Source organism: Acinonyx jubatus, chromosome A1 (assembly GCF_027475565.1).
Source record: "Acinonyx jubatus isolate Ajub_Pintada_27869175 chromosome A1, VMU_Ajub_asm_v1.0, whole genome shotgun sequence".
In the NCBI taxonomy this organism is placed as follows: Eukaryota; Metazoa; Chordata; class Mammalia; order Carnivora; family Felidae; genus Acinonyx; species Acinonyx jubatus.
This window is the reverse complement of record NC_069380.1, coordinates 27,964,569-27,978,958: the sequence shown is the minus strand read 5'-3', so window position 1 is coordinate 27,978,958 and position 14,390 is coordinate 27,964,569. Positions and strand designations below refer to the sequence as shown.

Below are 14,390 nucleotides of genomic sequence, written 5' to 3'. Positions count from 1 at the left end.
ATGGCTCTGAAAAGTCTACTAACTTCTGCGACTTTTATTTTCTTTCACCCTTGGTCCAGGATTCACAGTTTATGCCAATATGCATGTCTTTCTTTCTTGTGTCTTTTTATAGCCAGATATTTTAAATTAAGGTATCGCCTACATACAGAGAAGTATGTAGATTAAACAGAGTGTTATTATTTTAGGTGTTATCTTAATACTGGAATGAGCACTGGCTCATTCATTATCAACTAAATGTTTTAGTAAAGATAAACCCGTTATGCCTTCCACACTAGAACATAACCACATGATCAGCTAGTTTGATTTATCACCGCTTATAAAATTAAGATGGATGTGGGGTGCCTGGGTGGCTCAGTCGGTTAAGGGTCTGACTTCAACTCAGGTCATGATCTCGTGATTCCTGAGTTCGAGCCTGCCTGGCGTTGGGCTCTGTGCTGACAGCTCAGAGCCTGGAGCCTGCTTTGGATTCTGTGTCTCCTTCTCTCTGCCCCTCCCCTGCTCATGCTCTGTCTCCCTCTCTCAAAAATAAATAAACATTAAAAAATATATTTAAAAATTAAGAACGATGTTACTGGCATTTTTTCCATTTCCTTTAAATTAGTGATATGATTTGAACAGCTGTTCTAAAGCACACAGAGCTACCTGTTCAATTTATTGGATTCAGAAAAAGTTCATTATTCTACTAAATACTTAATGTGTGTTCATTTTAAGAAATACACATTGAGCACCTGCTGTGTACTATGATTGGCCCTTTGGATAGAGTATAGACCTTTGAATGTGTTTTTATGAAAAAGAAAAGAAGGTGTAAAAAATACCTATAGGAGTACAATCAAGCATAAAATGTTCTCAGTTATTTCAAGTGGTTGAATATGGATTGGAATTGGATTTTCATTTGTTCTAAGGAGTGGAGATGATTTTGATTGGGTATTAAAAGGCAATGTTATAAAGTTATGTTAGTTATCTTTTATTGCAGGAATTATTTAATGACAATATAGCCCCTATTTTAAGAATGACATCTGCAAGCTCTTCTTTTTTAAGGTGAAGGATTGAGAATTGACTTACATGTCCCGTATAATTACTCACCAGCCATATGATATTTGTTTCCTATTTCAGTGGTAATTTAGTTTTCATTTTTGTGATTAATTAGAAGACACAGTAAGTATAAGATACTTCCTGACATGCATGGTTTTCCTCTCCCTGGCTTTGGTTTTGGCTACTGGAGAAACTCACCCGGAGTTTTGGCCAGCCACCGTTAGTGACAGAGTGGCAGCCCAGTAGCAGGAGTTCTGAGAGGGGCTAGATGGGGTGGCTAGGACCCAGACGCCCTCACTCAGCTTGCTTTCAAAAGGATGCTTATAATAAGCACAAAGATGACCCTAATACAAGTGAAAATGTAAGTGACTTGAAAAAAAAGTGCCACCTGATCTGGGCAGCAAAGTTAATATTTTTAAGGTTGGTTTTCTGTAACAACTATAGTTATTTACACCTTAAATTTTTTTTAGTTAAAAAAATAAGATAAAGGTAATGTGTAGGAATATGTTTCTAGGAGAGCAAACATTACCAACACACTTCCCTCCATCGTCCTTTGTCTTTGGCATTCTAGTGGCTTCCCAACTAGTGGTTTTGCTCTTTTTCTCTAACTTCTAAGCTCTTTACCTTACAGTGTGATGGGCAGTATATCCCTCTCCCCAGTCTGCAAGGAATAGCAGTGTTGAACATTCCCAGCTATGCCGGAGGCACCAACTTCTGGGGTGGAACTAAAGAAGATGATGTAAGTATTTCCTTGTGCCTTCTAGATTCCAGAGGCTGCCCGTATTCCTTGGTTCATGGCCCCTTCCAACGTCTCCAAAGCCAACAAAGGCAGGTTGAGTCTCACAGTGCATCATTCTGATCTCCCCTCCTGCCCTTCTCTTCCACTTTGAATGACTGTTGTGATTACATTGGGCCCACTGCATCATCCAGGGTAATCTCCCCTTCTCAAGGTTCCCCCTGTAACCACATCTGCAAAGTCTCTTTGGCCACGTAAAGTAAATTCACTACTTCTGCAGATTTGAACATGGACATTTTTGGGGTAGAAAGGGAGACGTTATTCTGCCTGCCAAAATACCTTTCTGTATTTTTAACTCTACATCTATGTGGCTATTATTTTTATTTTTAGAAATGTTAACAGGGCTCATTTGGCCGTTAACATTTAGGTCTATGTTTTTCGTCCTTTTAGACTTTCCTGCCAAAGGAGAAAAAAACACAACTTAACAATGTAATGCATATAATAATGTAAATAATGTAACAACTATAAAATTTACATTAGCTGTGAACTTTTTGTCAGCCTGTAACTACTCTTCCACTCTTAAATATCTTAAAGGGAAGAAATCAAGGCGATAAAGGTAAATAAAGCTAATGACTCCTCCTAGGTAATCAGTGTTCTGAGAGCTTCACATTCATTACTGACAATCACGATTTTTATCTAAATTTTACCAGTGAAGAAACTGACACAAAGTTCACACAGGAAGTAGCACAGACAGGATTTAAAACCACGCAGTCTCAATCTACTCCTGAAATAATTGTTGCACTATATGTTAACTAACTTGGATGTAAATTAAAAAAATAAAATTTTAATTAATTAATTAATTAAAAAAATAAAACCACGCAGTCTGCTAACAAAAATGATAAGAAATCGGGGTACCTGGGTGGCTCAGTCAGTTAGGCCTCTGACTTCAGCTCAGGTCATGATCTCACGGTTTGTGAGCTCGAGCCCCATATCAGGCTCTGTGCTGACAGCTCAGAGCCTGGAGCCTGCTTGGCATTTTGTGTCTCCCTCTCTCTCTACCCCCTGCTCATGCTCTGTCTCTCAAAAATAAGTAAACATTGAAAAAAAAATTTTTTTAATGACAAGAAATCATCAATGTTTGCAAATTCATGCCCTGATATTTTCAGTTTTAATTTAGATACTGCTTTATGCTGAATAATTTTTTTTTCCGAGGCATAATTGTTTATCATATAGTCAAAGAGAGAATAAAGGGGACAAAGTAAGACAGCCAGAATTTAAATTGTTTGATTAAATTGATTTTGTGGGAATGCATTTAACATCAAAGCAAAGTAAGCCTGCATCATTTTTATCCTCTGAGGTGTCTGTTACCATCTTCTCAAATGCCCTAAAAAGTTGTCATATTAATATATAAAGCACATTATACATATTGCTTGTAAACATTGAAGGATTTCCCTTAGAATATGCCAGGTAAACTGGGTATTTTAGGTTTCCTGAAATTACATGCATCATTTTGTCAAGACATCTGAGTTATGTGTGAACAGATATTCGATGCATTTTATGCCAAGATGGATTATTTAAAATTTTTTAATGTTTATTTTATTTTTGAGAGAGAGAGAGAAACCGAGCATGAGCAGGGGAGGGGCAGAGCAAGAGGGAGACCCAGAATCTGAAGCAGGCTCCAAGCTCTGAGCTGTCAGCACAGAGCCCTACACGGAGCTCGAAGTCACAAATGGGGAGATCATGACCTGAGCCAAAGTCAGATGCTCAACCAACTGAGCCACCCAGGTCCCCCCAAGATGGATTATTTAGAATAGAATAGTTCGCTGGTTTAAAGAGTGCTTTATGAACGGCATGAACATTTTATCCATGTGGGTTTTAAATCTTTTGTATTAAGTTTGTTTACATTAAATCATCTACAGTGGGTTTTTTTTTGGGGGGGGGTGGTCCTTGGACTATCATTTCCTATTAAAATTGACTTACTTTCCTGCTTACTATTTCTGTAGGTTTTACTATGTATATTGCAGACTTTACATTGCTGATGTGCCACTTCATCGAAACCTTAACCTCATCAGGGGAAATGTAATATAGGTTTTCTTTTCAGATATTTGCTGCACCATCATTTGATGACAAGATCCTGGAAGTCGTTGCAATATTTGATAGCATGCAAATGGCAGTTTCCAGGGTCATTAAACTGCAGCATCATCGAATAGCCCAGGTTTGTTTTCTCTGATCAGACCTGACCTCACTACTCGGGCCACTGGGGAAGCTATTCCAAATGACTCCTACGCTGTCTGTTCATCTATAAAATATGAACTTTCTTGTCGTGTCAGTTGTTACCGTGCTGTGGTAAGTGGAAAAATAGACATTCCATTCCACGGAATGGACAAAAAGTCAAGCTTGAATGCCGATTGTCGGTTTCTCAGGATGATTTGTTCTCTAAAATGACTTGTTTTATTTCAGTGCCGTACAGTAAAAATCACTATATTTGGTGATGAGGGAGTCCCAGTGCAGGTAGATGGCGAAGCATGGGTTCAGCCTCCAGGGATTATCAAAATTGTGCACAAAAACAGAGCTCAGATGCTAACAAGGGACAGGGTATGTAAAAAAATATTCTTCTAGATTTTTATCAAGAGTTTTAAAAAATATTCAATTGTTAAGAAAAATGGAAACCACGGAAAAATATTTAAATTGTCTCTTAAATCTGACAAGTCATTGTAGTTTTAAATATGAACGTTTAATTTTTTAAAAAAGTTAATAGACTATATTTTTATTGTTTCTTTTAGGTTTACAGAGAAATTGATCAGAAAATACTGAGAACTCTAATTCTGTTCCCATATACCTCCTTACCTCACGGACATATAGTCCCTTATTATTAACATGTTGTATTAATGTGGTACATTTATTACAGTTGATGAGCCAATATTGATAATTATTAACCGAAGTTCATAGTTTACTCTTCATGCTGTACATTTTATAGTTTTTGATAAATCTGTAATCACTTGTATCTACCATTATAGTATCCTACAGGATAGTTTCACTGTCCTAAAAATTCCCGGTCCTCCACCTATCATCCACCACTCCCTCCCTTACCTCAACCCTTGGCAACCATCTACCTTTTTACTGCCTCCACAGTTTTGCCTTTTCCAGAATACATGTTTTAATTAAGGTTACACCCATAACAGATAAGACTGCCAACACCCATCTTATCCATTATGCATGTAAAGATTGAAGCATAAATTGAAGCTGTCTTTTTAAAAACTTTCAGTGATACATTCATTGTCATTGATCACATTACGTATTCTGATAACACTGGAAAACTTTAAGATACCTTTTTTGTGTCTTATGATTTCTTTAATGAGGCTTTAGATTAGGAAAACAGCAATAGTTTCAAAGTCATTCATGTAACATCTAAATATACACTTATTTGGGTCTCAGAGCTTCAAACTAACAATTCCTTGCAATGTTGATTGTAAATAGGCTTTTGAAAGCACTCTAAAATCTTGGGAAGATAAACAGAAGTGTGATTCCGGTAAACCAGTTCTTCGAACCCATTTGTACATCCAGCATGCCGTTGACTTGGCAACAGAGGAGGTATCCCAGATGCAGCTATGCTCCCAGGCGGCAGAGGAGCTCATCACTAGGTATGGTGGGCCTGCCGGCTGTGGGCGGGGAGAACTCTAGCCTTGGCAAATGTGCTTTTTTACTTTTGATACATAATTTCAGTTGTTCGGGGGTATCTAAGAGAGATGCATTTACTCCCCTTCCGCATTTGCTGCCTCATTCATGCCTCCTTAAGGACTGCGCTCCTTCATTAGACCCCCGCCAACACGTACAGGTGCACACCCTGTGTTCTCTGTCGAACAGACCTTGGACTTCCTGAACCCCAGTGGGGAGCTTGCCTAATGTTACCCAACACACAATGCTCTTTCTGTTATTGTTTATTTCCCCAGTTTTACACAATCTTTACACTATACTACTTACTGATATGTTACCTTGTAATTATTAAATGGTTATGGAATGTAGAAAGAAATACAGACATTAATCCTGCTTGCAAGGAGGTTTGGGGGTGTGGGGGTGGGAAGAGTCCGAGAATCAGTTTCCAAAAGACATATCTGGAGATTGGGAGACAGCACAGAAATTAATTTTAGTAGACAAAAAGGGAAAAGATTAAACAAACAAGCAAAAAACCAAGTTCCATGAATGTAGAACAGATATAAATCACTATGAGCAGGAGTAAACTTCAATGGAGGAAGGGGGGGTGGGCAACCATGGACAAGTTTCTTACCACCTCTTCACCTAAATCTTCTCTACCAAATGGGGATAATAAGAGCTAACTTTGCACGTCTTTGTGAAGGTTTAATGAGACCCACTGTGTCTTGTCGCATCATGTCTGGCCTATTTAGTGTTCTGGTAGTGGTAGCTATTATATTCTTCCCACACTTCATCTGGTCACTGATAAAAATCTTGAAAAAGAAAAGAAGGAAAGCAAAGCTCTTTAAATATTTGTTAGAAACCTAGAATGTACTAGAAGTTGGAGATATAAGAGAAAAGATATGCATTCCTCCCTAGAGGTGGAGACCAACATTCAGAATTAGAATAAAGTATAACTACAAGATACTAAGTAGCTTCGAAGCAAGGTAAAGGAAAATGAATAGGCAGCTATATGCACAGAACTGCATTACTGTACCTCCCAGCTTCTTATTCACAGAGAGATTAATTTTAGGGTACTACAAAAAACTTCTGTGGACTCCACGTTACAATGGGGTTGTTTTTGTTTCTTTTCCAGGTTGGTGAGGGATAAATGACAAATAAAATCACTTATATACACAAGGTATACATGTGATAATTTGATATATGTATACATTGTAAAATAATTACCATAATCAAGCTAATTAACATATGATGGAAAACAATATGGTGGTTTTTCAAAAAATCAAAAATAGAGCTACAGCATTTTCTTGAGACCAAAATATACTTCCTATATTATCTCCCTTGAAACCAAATATACTTCCTATATTAACTTCCTGTCAACTAACCAAATAACCTTATCAAAAAAAGGGAAGTGAAGGTTGGCCAGACTTGGTCAACCTAGTTTGGTCAACCTAATTTGGTCAACCTAGTTTGGTTCCCCATATATTCACTAGTCTGTTTGTTTAATTTTGTAAAGGATGAAAATCAGGCTCACTCATCTATTTTCAAAACTTACTCATTTAATATTCAGCAAATAATTTTGAGTCTTTGCTACATGCCAACCTCCATATTAAGCCCTGGGGATGACAAAATGGCTGTGTTGTGGTCCCTCTTCTTAATTTGCTGGCAGGGTAGTAGGGAAAAGTGTGGCCAAAGGACTTACAAGACTCACAGTGGGGCGCTGTGGATGAACAGAGGAGGCCACAAAAGTAAGGGAGGGCTGCCTGGAAGAAGTGATCTCCCAGCCAAGTCTTGGGCGGAGAGTAAGAGAAGGAGCATTCTAAACATGGGAACAAGCCTGGGCAGAGGCCCAGAGGAGTGTGAGTGCATAGTATTTTTAGGAAATCTCAGGAAACCAGGGTGGCAAGGTATATGTGATAGAGTGGGATACGTGGATGGAGAGGTGAAGAAGAGCCAAGTCTTTATCAGAATGTTTCTGGAAGCAATGTGGAGCGTTGTCTGCAAGACAGCAAAGCAGGGGCAGGGTGAACACTCTTGGAATGGTCCTGACAGGAAACAGCTGATTGAGGTAATAGACATGGGAAGAAGAGAGACTTAAGATAGATTAGGATCTAAACTTGCTAAATGGCCTGAATTATGAGACAGGGTGACTCTAAGGTTTCTACCAAATGGCTGGATGGATTATGGAGCCTTTCAAGGAACCATAGGATTCAGGAGGAAAAGGAGATTTGAGAGGGGAAAATGACAGGGTCTATGTTGGACTTACAGAATTTAAACTACACTGGAAATTTCTAGATTTAGTAGGCAGTTGAAGTATTCATCTGAAATCGATTTACCTTTTTTCCTTTGTTTGAAAGAATAACTTTTACCCACCTCTGTCCTTCTGATAAATGTCCCATTCTTCATCATTTCTCAAGATTATTGGTAGCAATACTGAGACGACATTTGCAAATTCCTTTGTGGCTTGGATATCAATTGTATCATCTTTAAGATTTAAACTCTTTTCCTTTACTTTTGGTTCAACCATACAGGACTAGTCTCTTCTCTTGTGTGTAGCTCGTTCTCCTTGAAGATGCCAGAAACAGGATTTGAATAGTTTGGCTTTCTTGCTTATCTGCAAACTTTCCATCATTTTCTAGCAATTGGTGGAACTTTCCTCCTTTCTCTTCTTTGGCCTGAGTGCCCTCCAGGATCCTGTCTGTTCAGGACATTCTTGAAGGTTGAGATTCTAGAGGACTGTGGCACAACAGGCTTTGGAACTGATGGACATAGATTCAAATCCTAGCTCTATTACTTAATTAGCTTTGTATGCGTACTGAATCTCTCCAAGCCTCAAGGTCTCCGTCTATAAAGTAGAGAAAATTCATCACAGCTACCTTTTAAGTTGTGAATATTAAATTAGATAATGTCTGAAAAGAACTTTAGCAATAGATGACAAATACAGCAATGTTCTTCCCTTAATCCATTCTATTTCTTTCTAGTTGAAGCTTCAATGAATAAAAGATTAAGTTTCTGCTCCCCACATTTGGGACCTGTGTCACTTTACAATGATACTTCAAAATGAAGTGTTCTTATATTTTGTTCTTCCAAATAGCACTTCAATTTGTTTATCTGTGATGCTCAGCCTAACTTTTCCTATTAAGATTTTTGGTTTAGGGGTGCCTGGGTGGCTCAGTCGGTTGAGCGTCCGGCTTCAGCTCAGGTCATGATCTCACAGTCTGTGAGTTCGAGCCCCCCACCCCCGCCGTTGGGCTCTGTGCTGACAGCTCAGAGCCTGGAGCCTGCTTCTATTCTGTGTCTCCCTCTCTCTCTGCCCCTCCCCTGCTCATGCTCTGCCTCTCTCTGTCTCAAAAATAAATAAAAAAAAAAAACATTAAAAGAAAAGATTTTTGGTTTAGTATTCTTTGTCACAATGGGGTTTGAAGTTTTTAAATTTACCCTTTGTTATTCGTAATTGAGCACTCATTAAAAAAATTTCTGTAATGACTTTTTATTATTATTATTATTATTACTTGCTTTAGTGTACCACTTCTGCACTTGAGAAAAATCAGCAGTGCTCAAAGTTTTTTTGGTTCGTCTGCTTTACTTTTGCTTTCAGGATCTGTGACGCAGCCACCATCCATTGTCTTTTGGAACAAGAACTGGCCCACGCTGTGAATGCGTGTTCCCACGCACTGAATAAAGCCAACCCGCGGTTCCCAGAGGTGAGGAGCTCATGGTAAATTCTTATTCTACGGATTGTTTGGTATTACACATGTATTTCGATGCTGTACAATGTGCCACGCCCTTTGAAAAACATTAGACATCTATAAGAGTGTCTGCCAGAAGCTTATGGTAAATCTGTGCCCACATTTTTCCTGATTTTTCTTTTCCTGCTCTTAAATTCTCTTCTTCCCACCCCCCCCCCCCCCCACACACACACACACACTTCACTCTCAGTCATCTGTCACCTTGCCATCTTCCTTCCACTCGTTCTGTTGGGGCTGCTACCATTCCTCCCTGTCCTCTCTTTCACCTTCTCCCCTACACCTCGATGTGGGCACAGGTAGATACTATGTATTTTATTAGTGATGTTTATTCATTGTTGAAGTTGTACACAGAAGCTATTCTCACTTCATTTTGTTCTACTACACTGGTAATGTTTAATGTAGAGACTACAATTTTTTAACTTCTGTAAACTTTTTAATGTACACATTAATAGTGAATAAAAGGGATACAATATAACTCTCTTGAAATGTGATTCACAGTACAAGACTGTAGGGTACAGAAAACTGATATAGCATCATTTTATTCTTTTTAATTATTGGATGGAAGTCACCTAAATTAATAGATAAGTGCTAAAAAAGCAATCTGGTTGGAACTTCTGAGAGTCAAAGTCAGTGGATAGAACTGACTATGATCTGATAATGCCCCTTTAAGGCATCGTTTCCTTTGACTTAACTTTTTTGTGGGAATATGTGTATGTTGTTGGGAGCAGGCACACGTTTGTATGTAGGAGATATGGTCCTGAGTGTATCAGTACAGTCAGAGCATTTGTTTGGTTCTGTGCTGTAAAGGTCAGAAGAAGTAATCATACTAACAAACATGAGTGTGAAGTTATTCAATGACAATACAAATTTGGTAGGTTTTTAAAAACATTTGTGATGTGAATTTCTTGGAAGAATAAAATTTAAGGTATTTGCTGATGATTGAATCCCAATTTAATACAGAACTACTTGTCTTTGATGTGTTGTTGTGTTTTTTTCTAGAGTCTTACGAGAGACACTGCCACTGAAATAGCCATCAATGTGAAGGCACTGTATAATGAAACAGAATCTTTGCTAGTTGGCAGAGTTCCTTTGGTAAGGAGGAAACGACTGATAACACAAGAATGATGATCGATGTATGGGCCTCCCTTTCAGTCAGGAGCATGCATTCATCAGATTCTAAGGCAGGATCAGCCTTCTGGCCTCCATCCTTACAGCTTTCTCTGTACCTAGCTTTTGCCTTCAGGAAAGGACATGGCTAAACCAGGGAGTAATGATTCAGGCTAACAGGAGGAGAAGTTTCCCCTCGCATATGCCATCATGTTTTTATGCAGTTCTACTGTCCCCAGTCAGCTTTGATAGATTTGAAACATGATATTTTGAAATGTGATTGGTATGATTTTTAGATTTGCTTAAAGGGCAACTCTTTCTAGACTGGATGTTTCAAGAACTAAATTCAAGAACTAGCCATATCCCTAGATTAACTCAGAGTGGTCCTGGAAATCAAATTTAGGGCAGGTGTGAGTCTAACCACAGTCCATGGACCTCAAGCATAAGTGCTACAGTGGAACTGTTCCACAGACATCGTGTTTGGTTTGCCCAGAGTCTGACCGGTCAGCCTTTCTTCTCTCCCCTTTTTCAAATGTTCTAGAATATTGGGTCTTCTCGTCACCTAGTGTTCACTTGTGGGTTTTCACACGTGCTGTCCTAACTGTGTAGAAAGCCTAAATGTGTTAGCTGTTTTTAACTTCCTTGTAACAATTCTGATTAACTGATCGGTGGTGATCTTAAAACATTTCTCTTGACTAATATTATCTCTTGCTTTGGAAAATATACACCTAAATAAAAGTGGTAGTAAAAGTCATAGTATCTGGCCTAGTGGGAAAATGGGAGGTGTGTCACAGGCTAGCTAGCTAACTAAGTGACTGTGGTTGGAATTTCTGTTTGCTTGGGGTCCAGAAGAGCGTCCTTGGAGCATCTTCTACTCTGAGAAGAGTGAATATATAAAGGTTGAATGGTGTCCATTGCTCTTACCCACCTCCAGAGGAAGCTGAAATATAAGTTCCTTGGGTCACAGGTGGCTGCTAATGCTTTGGCTGTGGAGAAAAACTTTTAGGAGGAAACACTGGTTATCTTTTATGATAAAACCAATGGAACATTTTGCCAATTCTTGGAACTTCTGTCATTAACCGGAGTCTTTTTGCTGCTTTTCTAAAATGTGTCCAATGAAATCCAATGAGCTGTGACTTTGGTCCCAAATTTAGGTGAAGGACATGTATTTTTTGCCTTATTTGAAACATGATTAAGATAACTTATGATTGACGAGAACTAGAAGCATAAGTTATTCTGTATTTTAGCTCTCTACTCTGAAAGTACCCTCTGAGTGTTAGTTGGTTAATATTTATTAATTACATTATGTTAATATAGAAGGACCACCCACGCAGACTTTTAATCATTTCAGTCTGCTTCTGTCATTGCCAAATGTGGGTGTTTGGTTTAAAATGTATACCAGTGAGTTTTTCCGTAACCTTTGATAACATTGATGTGAAAATACAGTCACTCATATTCGAGATCAACTAAGGTTTACACTTCATTTTGCTTCTTGAATAAATGTATAATACCATTTTATCAATTTTATAAGGCATATATGCTTAGACTCAAAGGAAAATGGTGAATTTTACATGACAAGCTGGAGAATCTCCAAATTTTTATTAACTACTAGAAATGGTAGATACCGGGGGGGGGGGGGGGGGGTGTAGGGGGAAGAATGACCATAATAAATAACAGTAACATTTTCTCTGAACTTTAAGTGTAAAATTCTGCAAGCCTATATGTAGATACTCTACAATTTTAAAGTGGTTTATGGAAGTATTGATTAGCTGGAATAGACCTTAGAAATAATCTTTATACTATTTTAGGAAGAAACTAAGACTCTTAAAATCAGCCAGCCTTCCTTTGGTTGCATAGTTAGTAACAAGTAACTAGAATGTAGTCACCTCCCTTCCCGACCTACACATAACAGTGTTTATTTCACCTTTACCATTGAATTTCTACATGCTTTTTAATAACTGTTTCAAATAAGTGGGTAATAGGTGACTGGTTAAATTCTCTATAAAGTTTCCAAAACCCCTTCCAGATTTCAAACCATGTAGCTTTTGCCCTTATTTTGACAACAGCTTTTTGTCATAAATTTTTCTGAGATTCATGGGTTCCCCCCCCCCCCCTTAAACTTATTCTTCTATTTCTCCAGGAGATTTCTGTACCAGCCAGTTCTTATTATGTGACATGTTTTTGACCAAGTTTTAAAATAGCATTATTTGGTTACGTAGTGACCTATGGAAATCAGAAGGATTTCTGCCGCAAATAAGTAGAATAGTGAGATTACTTACCAGAATGCAACAGAATGGATGGATGGATGCATGGTTTGGAAGGGAGGGAGAGGAAAGAATTTACATAGGAAACAAACAAACAAAAAAAACCAACAACACCACCCAAAGTGATACTTTTTTTTTCTGTGACATTATTAAAGTCACACTGACTACTTATATTGTCTTTGGGAAGTACGGATAAATCAATTCAGATTTTTTTTAAATGAGCTCAATATAAAATAATGTGTTCTCTTTTCTATATTCCTTTATATTACCAACAACAATAACCTAGCCTAGTAAGAGTTGAGGATATCTGCTATAAAAATAAAATATGTTTATTCTGTTTGAGATTGGTCACTGAGACTTGTTTTGTTTTGTTTTGTTTTTTAACCTGCTGGTAAATAGCACTTAGAATCCCCACATGAAGAGCGGGTATCCAATGCCTTACATTCTGTGGAGGTGGAGTTGCAGAAGTTAACAGAGATTCCTTGGCTTTATTATATCTTGCATCCAAACGAAGATGAGGTATGTAAAATCTGGCCTGTTTCTTTGTAAGTGTAGACTTTCTGACAATAGAATTTGAAATCATCTTTTGAAAATGGGACATTCCAGGGAAAACGAATTCTGGACGCTACTTTCAAATGTGCTGTTCTTGAACAAGCAAGAAAAGGCTTTTCTATGAACAGAGGTATCTTTGGGGAATCAGTACATCTTCGGTAGTACATAACATTGTACACTTTTATTTTAAGAAGTGTTTTGCATTTATTCCTGCATTGTCATTTCAGCAGTGTTTTGCATTTATTCCTGCATTGTCTGTAATATCAGAGTGAGTTTTTCTTCTCTTAATGTCCTGAGAAAATTCTCTTCTTGCTCGACCCGAACAGGAACCCCCCATGGATTGCACCAAGAGAAACAGCAGAAGCACAGTATTTCGTATAGTGCCAAAATTTAAAAAGGAAAAGGTTCAGAAACAGAAGACAGGTTCACAGCCTGGTAGGTGATCCACACTGGAAGGGAAAGTATTACATTATGGAAAAAATAACTTATTAAAGCAGTGTCACCAAGGTGATGAGAATGTTCTGGAACTATTAGTGGTGACCATTGCACATTACAAATGTACTAAATGCTGCTGAATTGTATACCATAAACTGGCTAAAATGGAGAGTTTTGTGTTCATTTTACCATAATAAAGTAAATCATATCATACCCAAGCAAAGTCCAAAAACCAGTAAGAGCCTGTAGTTATGATGCACACAAGAAAACGAGGTTTGCTTGTACTCTCTTCAGTGGACATCAGTGCATCTGTGTAGATGGTCCTTTGTCTTGCTTAACAATTCAAGGCATCAGTGGATAACTTGTTTCTCGTCAGAGTTCAAAATCGAGATTTTCATAAATGAAACATAGAAACTTGCTAAATATATCTTTTAACTTGCTAAATATATCTTCTACCTAAAGTTACCTGTTCTTTTTCTCCTGTTTCAAAGACTTACTACACCATTTCATTCCCTCAGTAATGACAATCTACTGTGACATTTGCATTCTCAAGCGAAGATTAAACTCTGCCTTTGATGTTGTTTGTCTGGTTCCCTTTCCACCTTCCCCTAGAAATTAACGTTAATGCTGCACTTGTGCCAAAACACCTTCAAGTTCTGTGTATGGGACAGTAGGTGCCTTTCATAATCAAGTCATTTTATAATTCTTCCGAGTTAGCTAACTCCTTTTAAAAAGTGATACATGACCTTATTTTTGACAATCATAGAGCAGCTATTGAAGGGCATTTTAAAACCAAATAGGGCAAATAAATAAACTTTAATTCAGCTAAGCAACGTTGAATAAAATACATACAACCACGATTAT

The 14,390-nt window shown here is 38.0% G+C and overlaps 1 protein-coding gene across 9 annotated transcripts in view; it reads left to right on the top strand.

Annotated features, from left to right (window-relative positions):
- The window catches only part of DGKH (diacylglycerol kinase eta), a 186,214-nt gene that overhangs the window by 156,565 nt on the left and 15,259 nt on the right, over window positions 1-14,390 (top strand). For 8 of the 9 annotated variants that reach the window (XM_053216075.1, XM_027064918.2, XM_027064920.2 and 5 more), the window contains 8 exons: window positions 1,664-1,771; window positions 3,870-3,983; window positions 4,229-4,363; window positions 5,246-5,409; window positions 9,018-9,123; window positions 10,168-10,260; window positions 12,939-13,058; window positions 13,418-13,526. In XM_053216075.1, coding sequence (XP_053072050.1) covers window positions 1,664-1,771; window positions 3,870-3,983; window positions 4,229-4,363; window positions 5,246-5,409; window positions 9,018-9,123; window positions 10,168-10,260; window positions 12,939-13,058; window positions 13,418-13,526 — 949 coding nt within the window. The remainder of the gene's footprint in view (window positions 1-1,663; window positions 1,772-3,869; window positions 3,984-4,228; window positions 4,364-5,245; window positions 5,410-9,017; window positions 9,124-10,167; window positions 10,261-12,938; window positions 13,059-13,417; window positions 13,527-14,390) is intronic. The other variant, XM_053216082.1, reaches the window with a different exon arrangement.